A 15,521-nucleotide genomic window follows, 5' to 3' on the forward strand; every position below is an offset into this window, starting at 1 on the left:
GACCCTCACCCGATCTATGTTTCTCTGCTCGCTTATTTTTTTTCTCTTTCTTCTAAAATTCGTCTTTTTTGCAGAGACCTTCTGACTGGCGCCTTGTCTCATCCGCCATCTTGGCTCCTCCCCTGACAGTGATCTCTTAACAGAAACAATAGAAGTCAATATTTAAGGGTGGGAACAATGTAAAGATATTTTCAGACAAAAATGAAGAGTATGTAAGATGGAAGGAATTGTGAAATAAAAGTATTGTACAGTTTTCTAGGGGACAGGAACAAATAATGATTAACTTGAGATATTTAGACAAGTACTCATGTTAAAATGCTAAGAACAGACTAGAAATAGAGTATATAGCTTTCCTATCAGTAGATGAAAAATAAACCTGATCAGTCTAAAAGCAGGAAAAGAAAATTGCAGAGAAGTAAGGGAAATGGAAAGGAAGCACAGAATTTAAGGCCGAAATACATCAAGATGTATCCACAACCACAAGAAATATAAGTGAATTAAATTTGATAATTAAAAGATTGAGGTTGACAGATTTTGTAAAGAATACACTATTCAGCTGTATGCTGTTTGGAAGGGAGACACCTAAAACATGACACAGAATGGTTGAAAGTGAAAAGACAACCAGAGATAATTATATGAAAGTAGCTATAGGAATATTACTTATAGACAAAATAGATTTTAGGACCCCCCCAAAAAATTGATAATAGAAGGAGTCACTAATATGTAATGGTAAATGTAACTATCTACCAGGAAGATAAAACAACTATAAATATAAGTAGCTGCTATGGCATGGATGTAGTTTGTTCCTGCCAAAATTCATGTTGAAATTTTTAATTTTTTTTTGAGACAAGGTCTCACTATGTTGCCCATGCTGGAGTGCAGTGACTCAAACTCCTGGCCTTAAGCAGTGCTTCCTCCTTAGCTCAGTGGCAGGACTACAGATGTGTGCCACTGCACCTGGCTGAGATTTAACATTGAATCTTGGGGAATCTTAGCATCTATGGTAAGCTACAATATGTGGTTTATTTTTACTTTCAGAAAAATGCCAAGGACTGACTGGTAAATGTGGAGGGACTGCTAGGTGGACAATGATTATTTTGCAACCATCGTAATGAAGATTGGATTAGATAAGAAGCATCAGATTTAGCATTTAGGATACTAAATGAAGGGGAGAGTTTTGATGAGGAAACAGGATATTTACATGCTTTTAAAGTGTCACTCCACAGATTACTTATTAATTGCAAAGGAGAAAATACACAGTAATTATACAGTAGAGGGCAATACCTTAACTGGGATGATAAAAGTTAAGAGAGTCATTGAAGGACAGACAGAAATCATGTGCCTCCATAGATGATGCTCTGAGGACACATCACCACCTGGGTAGTGTTCTGGCTGAGAATGTATAACCTCAGTCTAATCATGGGCAGACATCTGAGAAACCTTAATGAGAAATGTTTTCTTTTAAAAAGGATGGCAGGCTGGGCGTGGTGGCACATGCCTGTAATCCTAGCACTATGGAAGGCCGAGGAGGGAGGATCACTTGTGCTCAGGAGTTTGAGACCAGCCTGAGCAAGAGTGAGACCCCATCTCTGCTGAAAAAATAGAAAAATTAGCTGGATATTATGGTGTGTGCCTGTAGTCCCAGCTACTCGGGAGTCTGTGGTGGGAGGATTGCTTGAGGTTGCAGTGAGCTATGATGAGGCCACTGCACTCCACCCAGGGCGGCAGAGTAACACTCTTGTCTCAAAAAAAAAAAGTGGGGGGGGGTGGGTTGGGTTGGGGAGGGGAGCTGTTCTTCCAAAATGTCAATGTTTAAATAACAGTGAAAGGCTATGGAAATGCGCCAGAATGTAGGAGACTAAAGAGATGTGGCAACTAAATGCAGTACCTGACCCTAAGCTGGATCCTGTTTTGGAGAGGAAAATATGGTTTAAGGAACATTACTAGATCAACTGATCCAAAAACATTGGAGTAGTTACGTTAGATAAAAGTGTTATATCAATATTAAATTTGCTGACACCTGTATTGTGGTTATGTAAGAGAATATTTCTGATTATAGGAAGTATGCTCTGGAATATTTAGGGCAAAGGGCCATGATGTTTGTAATTTGTCCTTAAAAAGGTTTAGAAAAAATTGAATATGTCTGTATGTGTATAGACAGAGAGGAGGGAGGGAATGTGCATGATTGCAAATGGTAAAGCAAATGAGGTAAAATGTTAACAGTGGCGAATATGGGTAAAGGGTATAAGTGAGCTATTTGTATTATTTTTACTTTTGTAACTTATCTATACATATGAAATTATTTTCAAATAAAAAGAAAGCATATATGGTTTAGCTATAATGCATTCTGATGAACTAACAAATAGAGAATTTATTCTAGAAGAATGAATACTTACCATGCCCGTTAGGCAGTTTCTGTCAAATATCAGATGTCTCAAGTGAGCCTTTGGTAAGTACTGGATCAAATCAACTCATAGTTGAATTATCCAGTGACTGCCTTAAGTGCCAATACTCTGTTGTTGATTGAAGAAGGATCCATATGTTTTAGATAGCAAATATGAGACAAATAGCATTGACATTCTGTTGTGAAAATGTAAAAGTCTGATTTATTTTATGCTAGCTCACTTTCTCATGAAGATGGGTCAGAGAGGTACTTAAAGGAAGTTACTAATATTTTCTCTCAAGGAGACTTTGAAACTGTAGAGGCAATTGGACAGGTGCTCAGGTGTGATCCTAAAGTTCAAAAGTATAGTATACAAAAAATTATTTGGCCTAAAGTATTTTAAAGGCATGTGTTAGCAGTTGACTGTCTTCCATCATAAAGGAATCTGAATATTTATCCCCTTTAGAAAATGTGATTTTTGAGTAACAGAGTAACATGCTGTTGGCTCTTTCAGGCTTAAATTAGCTGCAGAATGTCCCCCAAATAACTGATTCTCTCTTCCAGTTAAGAAGCAAATTAGACTGATAAAAACACTTAAAACATTGTGAGAAAGTTAAAACTGTGTTAAAAGAGAGATAGAAAATATAAAGTGCTGTCACTAAATAGCTGGTAATAGTAATAGCAAATTTTTAATCCAGTGTACATTTTTAAAAATTGTGTATGACAGGCAGCTCTGCTCCCAATGTTAAAGGCCTTTCATGCCCACAGTTGCAAAAGAAATTCATAAAAATGCAACATGGCTTTAAATTGTCAGTGTAGTTGTCCCCCTCCTATCCATGGTTTCACTTTCCATGGTTTGAGTTACTTGTGGTCAACCATGGTCTGAAAATATTACATACAATAAGATATTTTGAGAGAGAGATGCCACATTCATATAATTTTTAGTATATTGTTATAATTGTTCTATTTTGTTATTAATCTCTTACTGTGCCTAATTTATAAATTAAGCTTTATCAGAGGTATGTATGTATAGGAAAAAACATAGTGTATATAGGGTTTGGTACTATCTATGGTTTCAGGCATCCATTGGGGGTCTTGGAATGTGTTCCTGCAGATAAAGGAGGACTGCTGTATCTTGAAAGTCCTCAAGGTAGGGATGCTTCTCCTTTATTATGTCTGTGAGTTATGAAAAACAGTCTTAGCCAGAGTACAGAGACTGGCAGATACCATACACAGGGCTTGATTTATTGAACGTTTAGACTTAAAGTGATGGGAGAAAATGCTAGTAATGAAAATGTGTCATGTCTTTAGCTATTATATTGTGACTAACTAAGATAATGAGGATATATTCTTCCATTATTCAAAAATGATAATCTGCTTCAGCTTAGAATTCTCTCACATCATTGATATCATTGATATAAACAAAAACATCAAGTAATACTACAAACTACACTTGGAGAGCTGGTTGCTAAATATTTACCAGTCTACCCTATTGGTCATGGCACAGTTGAATTCAGTGTTTTGGTAGGAAATAGATGATAATATGAATTTATTGTACTGTTACTCAGCTTTAGGAAATAATATTGTGACAATATGTGGGCATTAATTAAGAGAAAAAGGAACATTGAGTTTTAAAAGTCATTAACCATAATATATAATAATAATTTTAAAATACATAATTTGAAGTCTTTCATAGGTCTGTTGCAGATTAAAAATAGAATTTAAAGTTTGAAGAATGCTTAAAATTAATCTAGACCAACTTGTCTTATAAATAGGAGTTCTTTCTCCAGTATATGTCAGCCATCCAGCCTTTATTTAAATTCTTCTAGAGACAGAGTTCATTACCTGATAATAACATTGGAGAACTCTAGAAGTAGAGTTCTTTCTTATATTGATTAAACTTTGTTTTCCTTTGACTTATACCAGTTGGTTCTGGTACTGACTTCTAGAGAAACACAGAAGAGAAATTTGTCTCTTCTGTGGAGCAACCTATTCCTCAGGTATAAAGTTAGCTGTGGTTTTTCATTTAGATCTCTTTGGGAAGAAGTATACCTTTAGTTCCTGTAACTATACATTGTGTGGCATATTTTCTAGACTCTGTAATCTAAGACTTTGTTGCCTTTTTAAACATCCACATCACTATTTTTATTAACCTTGTGGCTAAAGTAGAAGCCTTTAGATGTTTCTTTGTGCGAATTGTCCAAAAGTCAAGTCTTCTGTCTTCTGTTTCTTTTTTTCTTAAACTCCAATACATATCCTTGTATTTATTATATTATACCTTCATATTGCTTCTAGTGCAGCACTTTGAATTATAGAAATGATATTGAATTATAATGTTATTTATTTATTTAGTTTTTTTTTTTGAGACAAAGTCTCTGTTGCATCAGCTAGAGTACAGTGACGTCATCATAGCTCACTGCAACCTCAAACTCCTGGGCTCAGGGGATCCTCTGGCCTCAGCCTCTGGAGTAGCCGGGACTACAGGCATGTACCACCACGCCCAGCTAATTTTTTTCTAGTTTTCAGTAGAGACAGGGTCTGACTCTTGCTCAGGCTGGTCTTGAATTCCTGACCTCCAAGCAGTCCTCCCACCTCAGCCTCCCAGAATGCTAGGATTTACCGGTGTGAGCCACCACACCCAGCCCATTTTTGATATTTATCAGTCTTATCAGCTTTGTGTCAATTGCATATTTAATAAGCACTCAATGTTTATTGTCCACATCCCAATTATTGTTTAAAATGTTGAATTTCAAAGGGCTATGGGGACATAATCTTCCTTTAACCTCCCTAAATTCACTTCTGTCCATTATTATTACTTTTCATTGTTTAATCTAGTGTGAGTTCACTTAACAGTTCTATTAAGTAGTCCACATTTCACCATTTTATATCCAAAAGTTCATGATATATTTTTTCAAATACTTTACTAATTGAGAGATATGCTATGTCCCTGGAATCCCTTCAAATGAAACACACTTTAGTACTTCTGTCTTTGAAAATTAGGCATTTCTTGAAGAATCCTGGCATGGCTGAATGTTAAAATCATATTCTTCCACAAATGGAAATCCACGAAGAATGGTGGGTCAAATATCAATTAAGACATTAATTAAAACAGAAAAGGAGCAAGAGCTCACTGGAGATACTTGATGATCTGGGCCATGGTATTACTTGGGCTGAAAATCGTCTGTGCCACGAGAGTAGAGCTTCTTCACTAAGGAAGTAGTCTGGGTCAGGTGAAATTTTGGGGATCTATAATAAATTGAATAGGATTTGTTAGCCCTTTTTACTCTCTTCCTTCTCATTGTGTCTTTCTTTTGAAATGTATGTTGTGAAATATTAATAGTGGATGCATCTCAGTGCATATCAGTGTTTCTTTGCTGTGTGTATCAACTACCTCCTTATTCTCTTTGCCCTGGACGAACTAATACCTACTTCATAGCATTATTTTGAAGACTAAAAGAATAACTCAGTATGACATTACCTAGCACATTTCCTTCTATTTAGTAGATAGTAGATGAGGGTTTATTTAATTTTTGTTAAATTTCGTTGACTAACCGTGGTGGAGGTTGTCAGGAAGTTACTAGAGTAAGTTGTCCCATCATAATTTCCTTGATCTCTCCCTTCCTTCATCCTACCAAGATCTGTTTTGTTACTGCTGGAAGCAAGGAAAATTTATATTAGGTTACTTGGTTAAATAGTGTTAATAAAACAATGCCTTTCTCTTTTCTACTACCTTTTTCTTTTTCTTTTCTAAAAAATCTTAGATCAAAAGCAACATCTTCTAGGAAGCATTTCCTAATTAGTTGTTTCAGTTTCTGGCCAACATTGAAATTACTCTTAAAAGTTATTCTATTTATATATATATATGTTGGACAGGTGTGGTTTTGGGGGTTCTTCTTTGAATATACTCTTCAGTGTTAAAATCAGAACTCCTAGAAGATAGAAATGGTTGTGTTTTATGAGTACTTGATTGGTGCTATATCTAATATCTGTTTTTAATTTAGCCTAAGACAAGGCTACTTGTTAAAAAAGTAAAGAAGACTTAGGAAGTAGAGGTAAAGGAGTTTGGAGAATATGAAGAAAGGATATTGTGGATAAAACTTATGAGTTTTTGGGAATTTACTTTCCTTAATTGTGTACCTGATCGCATTAATTATTTTATGGGAGGTTTTATTTTCTTTTTTAACTTGGGGATTTCTAAGGATGGATTAATAGACTGTCTACCTAGTTTTTAAAAATCTCATGGTTCAGTACATTGTAATTAGTATCTGGTAATTAAATCATTCTCTTTTTTTTGCAGATTGAAGTGTTGCCATGCAGCAAGAAGCAGAGAGATTCAGAGTTCGAGCCAGAAGACCTGACATGGCACTCTATGTACCTAAAGCTCGAAGGGGCGCGGTACTCCTTAAGACAAGTGATGAGGACAAAAGCTGTGGTTCACCTAACTCTGTGGTGAAAGAAGAACAAAAAGAAGGCTGTCTCTCCCGAAAGGAAATCTTTAGAGACAAATCTGAGGCTCAAAGACTAAGTATTAGTCCTGATAGAAACGAACATAATTATAGGGAAGGAAAGAAGTCTTCAGCAAAATTAAGAAAAGACATACGCCTTCAAAAAAGAAATAAAGATAGAGTTTGTACTAAGAGGGAAACTACTGAATCCAAAGAATTATTATCCCAAAGACATCAGCAAAGAGCCCCAAATACTGGGATTATACCTAATGCACCTTTACAGAGACATTTTAAACCAAAGAAGCTAGAGTGTTTGGAGGTTGAAACCACAGATGTGACAGGGCATGAGGGGATGCTTCTATCGCAGTCTTGTTCAGAAATTAGTGAGGCTCAGGTTCTAAGCAAACCATTTCAAAATGTGGAATTCTGTGATTTCAATAGGCACGAACTAAGTGGGGAAACATTTGAAGCCAGGGATTTGGAACACAGAATTGAAACTGATGCCAAGGTTGTAGAGATACTGTCCCAGTCTCCTAGAGTTTTTAATTCTGTATTGAAACCAGAGGATATGACTGCAACAATAAAACTAAGCTCTGATTCTGGAATTGTACAACAAGGCATACAAACATCAGATGGAATGTTGAAACTCAGCAGTGGAGGCATCACTGCTCTTTCTGAAAGTCTGGATGGTGTCATTGATCAAACTTGTGTAGACTTTGAAGCTGAGAATGTAGGTGATATAGCCAGTAGTACAGGTTTCATCTTGGATCAGAAAGATACAGATTCCATTCCTGAGACTATGGGTCATATCTCTCATAAAATGTCTATAGTCAGCAAATTAGAGAGCACAAATGGCATTGTTGATCCAATAATGTTTAAAGAGTATGAGAAGAATGACAGCGTTGCTGATGAGTTCTGTGTAAAGTATGAACCTTCCGATAGAGCTATCCTTGCTCATGAAACAGATACAGAGAATGGATTTAAGAGTGTAGGTGACATTACCAATAAAGCATGTATGATGGACATTACAGATGCCATATGTGATCATATAGCTGTTGGCAGCCCTCATGTAGTTGCAGTTAGAATAGCTGATGAGACCGGTAACGATACAAGTAGTTTCTCAAAATATATAGGAATGAGTGCAGATGCAGCCCCGCTTCATATAGCTAGAAGTGGGAATGACACTGAAAATTTCAGCAATTTGACTTCTTGCTCAGATATTTATGCTGAGAGTATTTCATCTTGTTGTACAGAGTCAACAGGAGAGTTGACAGAGAGCCTGTCAGATTGTGCTTCTTCCTTACCTATAAAGAAGATTGTTGGTGGTAATTGTAACACTGTTTTGGACTCTGAACTCAATATGTTAAATGGGACAAAAGTACTTTCAGACATGGCCTTGGGCAATGATCTGGATAGTACTGGTGATATAACAGAGGACTTACATGAACTAAGAACTGCTGAAGAGTTCAAAACAAAAGAGCAGGATGACTCAGAGAATATAGAATTTGGTGTATCCTTTCCTGATAGAGAATCATTATCTATGCAAACATCCATGGAACCAAAAATGACCAAAACTTCTCATGTGGAGGACAGTACTACTACTGAGGAGAGCTGGGAGTCTATGTTTAATGATGATGGTGACTGCCTGGATCCACGTCTTCTACAAGAGGTATGTTTAGTTGAAATTTCTTGATGCTTAGACAGTTCATAGCTTTGGAGAACCTAGGCCCTAGGGGCCACATGTGGCCTTCCAGATCCCCAATGCCCCTCAACCAAATCCAAACTTCACGGAACAAAATCCCTTTATTAAAAGGATTTGTTCTGCAAAATTTGGATTCAGTCAAAAGGCCACACTGAAGGATCCAGAAGGGCACATGTGGCCCCACCCCACTACCTGGAGGTAGTTTTGATAGACATTTGTACACATTCACACATTTACTCACATTCAATTTATGAGTTCCTACAATAAACTAATAGTATTGTAGATTGAGAAAAGAATATCTGATAGAGCATTAAAAACGTACAGAATTGTACTGTATCTATAATAGCCAGGCCCTGAGAGATCTTATTGAATAGATTAAAGATGAATTTAATGGATTCTGGCTATCTGTTGAGGAAATACAGAGGAAATCTTCTTCAAAAGGATTTTTCTGTGTTGACAAGATCTGTTTGACAGAGGCCTGTTTGGGGAAGGAGAATAATTTATTACTATTATTCCTATTTTATTTTTCTAGCAGATATTGGAATGTTGTTGGATACTGTGGAGGGAAGGAAGTAGAAAAGGAAAGGGTAAAATAAAACTATCTATCTTTGTTTTTTAAGGAGTTTGTACTGAATTAAATTGCAGAATAAATGACTCTTTAGCATATATAGAAAATATAAGTGAATAATGACATGCTGGCCGGTTGGAGTTCATAGACAGAAAATACTGGGTTTGAAGCATCTTAGAAATTACTTAGTTCAGTCTTTTTATTCTTTCTACCAGACCATCCTCACTGAGAGTGTTTTCTTTGAGCTGTTCCAGAGAGCCTTTTAAATACTAAGTGATGAGTCTTTTATTTCTGGTAATTAAACTAGCAGTATAGAAAAATCACCACATGCATGTGAAAAAGCTCCTTGAGGCTGAAGAAGGCGGCCCATTGGGTAGAACTGACTTTCCAATACCAAGCAGTCCCACCTCATTCTTAGAAGGTATTTGCAGGCACTGAGTTTCCCTGTACTATAGTGAGCCCTTTCTACTGTCAGATCAGGAAACACTTTATCTTAAACATTCCTTAGAACAAAATATAGAGCAGACAGTATCTATGAATGAGCATCCATGAACCCCTTGAAGTTATATGCAAAGTTATGTAAGTATGTGCATTTTTTCATAGCTTTCATCAGATTTTCAAAGACAGTGATTCCCGAAGTGTGGTGCCTGGACCAGCAGCAGCATGAGCATCACCTGGGAACTTGTTAGAACTGCAGACACTTTAGCCCAGCAAACTGTATGTGTAAAACTTTGTCAGGTGATTCTGATGCACATGAAATTTGAGAACCACTGCTCAAAGGTAATACACAAACTTAAGTGTATATCAGAATGTGAGTGGGGAACTACAAGTGGTTGTCAGCCCATAATTAGAAAAATACTATTCACCGGAGGTTTGAGACCCAGATCAGGTCAAGAAGTAATAATAATGGGGGAAATGAGGTGAATATAGAGATGTTAATAAGGATCAAAGCATTGGGAGAAGGACTTAGTCTGAGAAAGGAAGCAGTGTTCACGGGAGCTGGTGAAAGGACTACCTGAGGAGTAGAGGGCACATGTATGTATGTGTAGGACAGAAAGAACAGCTTCCTGCAAAAGGGTATGACACATAGCTTTTTACACATGGTAGTACTCAGTAAATATTGATCAAATGGATGGAGTTGAGAGGGCAGAATTGGGTCTTTTTAGGGTGGCCTCCAGGGGCTTTCAAAACATCAATGCTGCTGGAACTTGGATTCTGTGTGTTAGTTTATGAATATGGCTTGTGTATTGGAGGAGAAAGGCATTCAAGTGTACAACTCAGTTTTTTAGGTCTTACCACTGTTTAGAGTAAGTCTAAAAGAATTTAGGCAACAACTCAGTATTTTGAGGAACATACTAACAGTTAAAGAGGACGTTGGGATGACCAAACGCTGAGTATAGCAAGAAAATAGAGTAGATAGTATTTTAAGCTGAAGACAGCCAGTCCATGGGTGTTGTGTTTGGATTATCTTTGGAGGCACTTGTGAGAGAGTGGGGTCTATGTTGAAGGATGAGGATAGATGAAAGCAGGAAGGAGGGAGATGGATTGAGAATGCAGGTAGCAGATCCAAGTCTAAAACTGTGATCTCCTCTGCTTTCAGTTTTAGAAAATATAATTTTATTAAAAGATGTCACAAATCCAATAACATTAATAGCTCTTTGGTGACTTTTATTCTTAGTTTATTATTTATATTGCTCCAAACATACTTTATTAAATGTTAAACCACAGTGCCTGCCTACCTTGAAAACTTTCCAACATAAGGTTTTTGGCTATTTTCCCAGCTGGCCTGTTTCTTTGTTGATAATGGCTAGACATGTGAAGGTATGTCTAATACTTCTAATAGGCGAGGAGGTATGCTGTAGAGCAGGGTGTGGCAACTATTGGCGTGCGAAGGAATTTCCTGGGACATGTGAACCTCTAAAATTGCCTGAGGTAGGTAGCACATAGTTAGGTGTTATTGAGCTCCTAGAACTGCAACTCTTGATGTGTCTCCAAAAGTCACACTTAATCTCTTAAAGCCATGGTATGGAATTTGATAAAATTACCGATTTAAGTTGGTAATTGATAAAGGAGAGGATGTTGGCATGTTTTCTTTTAGCCCTCTGAGATCTTGGTACAAGAACATAAGAATTATTGTTCTCCAGAAAAGTCTTTTCATAGTCCCTGCTGCTGCCTGTACTGATCAGCAAATCTGTTGATAGGAGGGTTAGTGGAGTACCAACAACATAATATTAATACTGGCATCTGACACCTTCATTGGCCATTTCTGGCCTTGAGTTGAGTTTTAGGTAGGGGTAAATATTTAGGTAAGAAGAGTCTCCTAAAGTAATAATTTGAAACCTTCCATTTGGGAAGTCTTTGTTATAGAAGGCCAGTCTAATGGTACATAACCCTGGAAAAGCATTCCTACCTATCTTCCTTCTGTGTGTGTGCTAACTCACATATTTATACTCTCTCTCTGTCTCCCTACAGTCTTTTGCAAAAATGCTGTCCATTTTTAAGTGGAAAACCCAAAGTTGAAAGGAAAAGTTTATAATCCAATCACTAAAAGCAAATTATGTGAAGTACAGAGAGGAAAGACCTTCATATTGCACCCCCAGAAAACTCATAAATAGTTGATATCCCATCACCTTTCAGTTAAATAGCAAATACTGAGCATTTAGAAGTTAATAAACTATAAATCACAGGTAGCTAGATAATATATGTTGTTATTATCACTGCTATGTTAAAGGCACTGTGCTATGAGCCAGCTTTGTCTTTGCTTTAAAATTGCTAATGTTTTATTTGGAGAGACAATATATAACCATGTGACTAGATAGTTACATAATGATCTGAAGGGTAATTAATATAGAACAACCTTATAACAGATGTATTGGAACTATTTGATTGTCCGATGAGTGATGTAGACAATGGCTTCAAAGGGGGATTAGATCCTCCAGTGCTAGACTGATTGATACAGTTTCATTTGGTAAAGCCATAGAATTAGGAGATTATAATTGCCACTTGTACTATATTGTTCTGTGTTCCTAATTTCTACTTTCTATTCTATTTTTGAAAAATTTATTAACTTATTTTGAGGAATTTTAGGTTTATAGAAAAAATTTAAGGAAGGGTAGAGTTCCCATGTATCCCCCCACCCGTCTGTTTCTAATTTCTATTTTCACAGTATCTTTTATTAGTTCCAGCTCACTTTAACAGATTTATAGTTAATATTTTTATAAAAATGTCTGAATTGACATGTTATTGACTGCCTAAGTGGGGATTTATAGACTCACCTTCTAGATGCTATATATTCTAATGCAGTCACTTGGGACGTCCAGTGAAGAATCTGAGTGAATTATGTACTCTGTTCATTGTTCATTCCATTAGTGGATGATGACTAGATCTCTGGTTCACACAGAAAGAGGGAACATTAAGTAGATTTCCTTGCTCATAGGGTTTTTAATTTAAACTAGGTGACTCCTAAAATTAAAAATCTCCCTTCTGAGCTCTGTTAGATTTGTTGCATAATGTTTTTTCCTCTGAATCAGCATACAAGCCAGAAGCATTTTAATTTCTGATCCCCTTTCAAAACTATATATAGGTTCTGGGCCTATATTGTCAGTACAAGGGAGGCTTTTATTTAAGGATTCTTGTCTGAAGCTTCAGAGATTTTTAGTGTGCCTTGCTCTGTCCTTAACACTGCTCTTGTTTCAGTGAACTCCATGAGATGTGAGGTAGGATTGGGGCATTTTAAAATTTATCAAGGTTTATAGTAAATCATCAAATTTTTAATTGACTTTCCTCAAAAGAAAATGAGTTAATAAGCAGTTATGTAGCTGTAAGGTAACAGTAGAAGAGAAAAACAGAAATAAAGGACTTGAATAACCTAACCTACATAATTGAGAATTGACTATGTGGGTTAATTCTGTAAATAGACATGTGGCTTTTAGAGCAACTGTAGTGATTTTATACCACCAACTTGTGGTCAAATCTTGTTGTTGTCCCTGTGACCCTATGGTGTATCTCATGTATAAATTAGTTGTACCTGTAACTGTAGTTTAAAGTGGTTTTTTATATTTATTTGTGTTTGATTAAAAGCACTCATGAAGATGTTATTACTCCTACTTTCCAAGATTTGAGCCATGGTTATATAATATTATAGCCCTTGAACTATAAGGACTAGGAAGTAGAACTTTATCCTTTCTTAGAGATGGAACTGCATAAGTCTGTTTAAAGAAGTGGAATATTAGCATTGAAAGTCATTTCTGAGAATAAGTATTAGCACCACAAGGCTGTAAACTCCTTAAACATTGTTAAGGCCCCGAAAAGTCATACTTACCTAGTTAAGGTTAGTTAGTGCCAGAGATGGCACTAGAATCCGTGCCTCCTGGTTTCTAGCCTTAGGCTCTCTCTATAACACTAAACCTTTGCCTCGACCTGACAGGTCTCAGCCAGTCAACAGATGACAAACAAACATTCTTTGCCCAGCTCTGATCTTGGTGATGTGAAGGGTAAAAGAGAAGAATAACAATGTTTAAGACTTTGCAGTTTTGTGGAGCTAATGAGACATATTCTTAGAAATAACTAGAAAAAAAAAAGGAGTATTCTATTTCAGTGAATTGAAAATGTCATTGATTGTTCAATATACCATTATTTTATATGTTACTAAGAAAGAACTTTGACACAGTGCTTTTCCCTTAGAATTTTAATTTTATACATATTGAAAGAACTCTTTTAGACTTAATTAGACATAAGTTTTTATCATATCTCATTCTCTTATATGCATCAAATAGAAATTGTAGGTAAAATAAATTAGTTAAGACTTTCCTAACCTGCTGATTTTTGTTTGTATGTTGATTTTGTATCTTGCAACTTTACTGAATTTGTCAGTTCTAAGAGTTTTTTGGTGAAGTCTTTAGATTTTCTGTATATAAGATCATGTCATCTGCAAACAGGAACAATTTGACTTCCTCTTTTCCAATTTGGATGCCTTTTATTTCTTTGTCTTGCTTGATTGCTTTGTCTAGGAATTCAGTATTATGTTGAATAAGAATGCTTAAAGTGAGTTTCTCGTAGGCAGCATATAGTTAGGTCATTTTCTTTTTAATCCATTCTATAATGTTTCTTTTAAGTGGGGGATTTAATGTGTTTACCTTTAAGGTTATTATTGATAGGTAAGGACTTATTCCTATTTCTTGGTTGTTTTCTGATTGTTTTGTATATCTTTTGTTCCTTTTTTCCTCTCTTCTTATTGCAGTTTCTATAGTGGTAACATTTGACACTTTTCTCTTTCTGATTTTTGTGCCTGTTCTATCAGGGAATTTTGGACTTCTATTTGTTTTCATGATGGTAGATATCATCCTTTCTCTTCCAGGTGTAGGACACCTTTAAGTATATCTTGTAAGGCCAGTCTAGTAGTGATGAATTCCCTCAGATTTTGAGTGTTTGGGAATGACTTTATTTCCCCTTCATTTTTGAAGGATAGCCTTGTTGGGTATAAATATTCTTGACTGACAGCACTGCGCTGCTGGCCCCCTGTACCCCAACCCCGTGCACCATGCACTTTGAATATATCATCACATTCTCCCTTGGCCTGTAAGGTTTCTGTTGAGAAATCCACTGTTAATCTGATGGAAATTCCCCTAAATGTGACTTGAAGCTTTTCTCTTGCTACTTTTAGAATTCTCCCTTAGTCTTTGATTTTTTGACATGATGATTTGACTATAATATGCCTTGAAGAAGACATCTCTTCTTGGGTTCAATCTGTTTAGGGATCTTTGAGTTTCCTATATCTGGATGTCTTTATCTCTTGCAAGACTTGGAAAATTTCAGCAATTATTTCATTAAATAGGTTTTCTATGCCTTTAGCCATCTCATCTCTTTGATTTTTTGACATGATGATTTGACTATAATATGCCTTGAAGAAGACATCTCTTCTTGGGTTCAATCTGTTTAGGGATCTTTGAGTTTCCTATATCTGGATGTCTTTATCTCTTGCAAGACTTGGAAAGTTTCAGCAATTATTTCATTAAATAGGTTTTCTATGCCTTTAGCCATCTCTTCTCTTTCTGGAACTCCCAAAATTTGATATTTGGTTGCTTTATGGTATCCCATTTCTTCTTCTTCATTTTTCTTTTCAGTCTGACGATGTTATTTAAAAAGACCTGTCTTGAAGTTCAGAAATTCTTTCTTCTGCTTGAGCTAGTCTGTTGTTGGAGCTCTAAATTATATTTTTTGTTTCATTCATTGAATTCTTCAGTTCCAAGACTGGCTTGGTTTTTTTTTTAATTATCTCTATCTTTTTGTTGAATTTCTCATTGAGACCATGAATTATTTTCCTGATTTCTTTATTTTATTTATCTATATTCTTTTATATCTTACTGAGGTTCTTTAATATCATTATTATGAATTATTTTCCAGGCATTTCATAGTTTTCTTTTT

At 36.0% G+C, this 15,521-nt stretch overlaps 1 protein-coding gene across 1 annotated transcript in view; it reads left to right on the forward strand.

Moving 5' to 3' along the window:
- Positions 1-6,694: 6,694 nt before the first annotated feature.
- The window catches only part of R3HCC1L (R3H domain and coiled-coil containing 1-like), a 29,631-nt gene continuing 20,804 nt past the window's right edge, over positions 6,695-15,521 (forward strand). The window contains exon 1 of the mRNA XM_012661786.1: positions 6,695-8,497. Within this exon, the coding sequence (XP_012517240.1) occupies positions 6,695-8,497 (1,803 nt within the window). The remainder of the gene's footprint in view (positions 8,498-15,521) is intronic.

The sequence above is a fragment of the Propithecus coquereli genome, unplaced genomic scaffold (genome assembly GCF_000956105.1).
Source record: "Propithecus coquereli isolate 6110/MARCELLA unplaced genomic scaffold, Pcoq_1.0 Scaffold73, whole genome shotgun sequence".
NCBI classification, from domain to species: domain Eukaryota; kingdom Metazoa; phylum Chordata; class Mammalia; order Primates; family Indriidae; genus Propithecus; species Propithecus coquereli.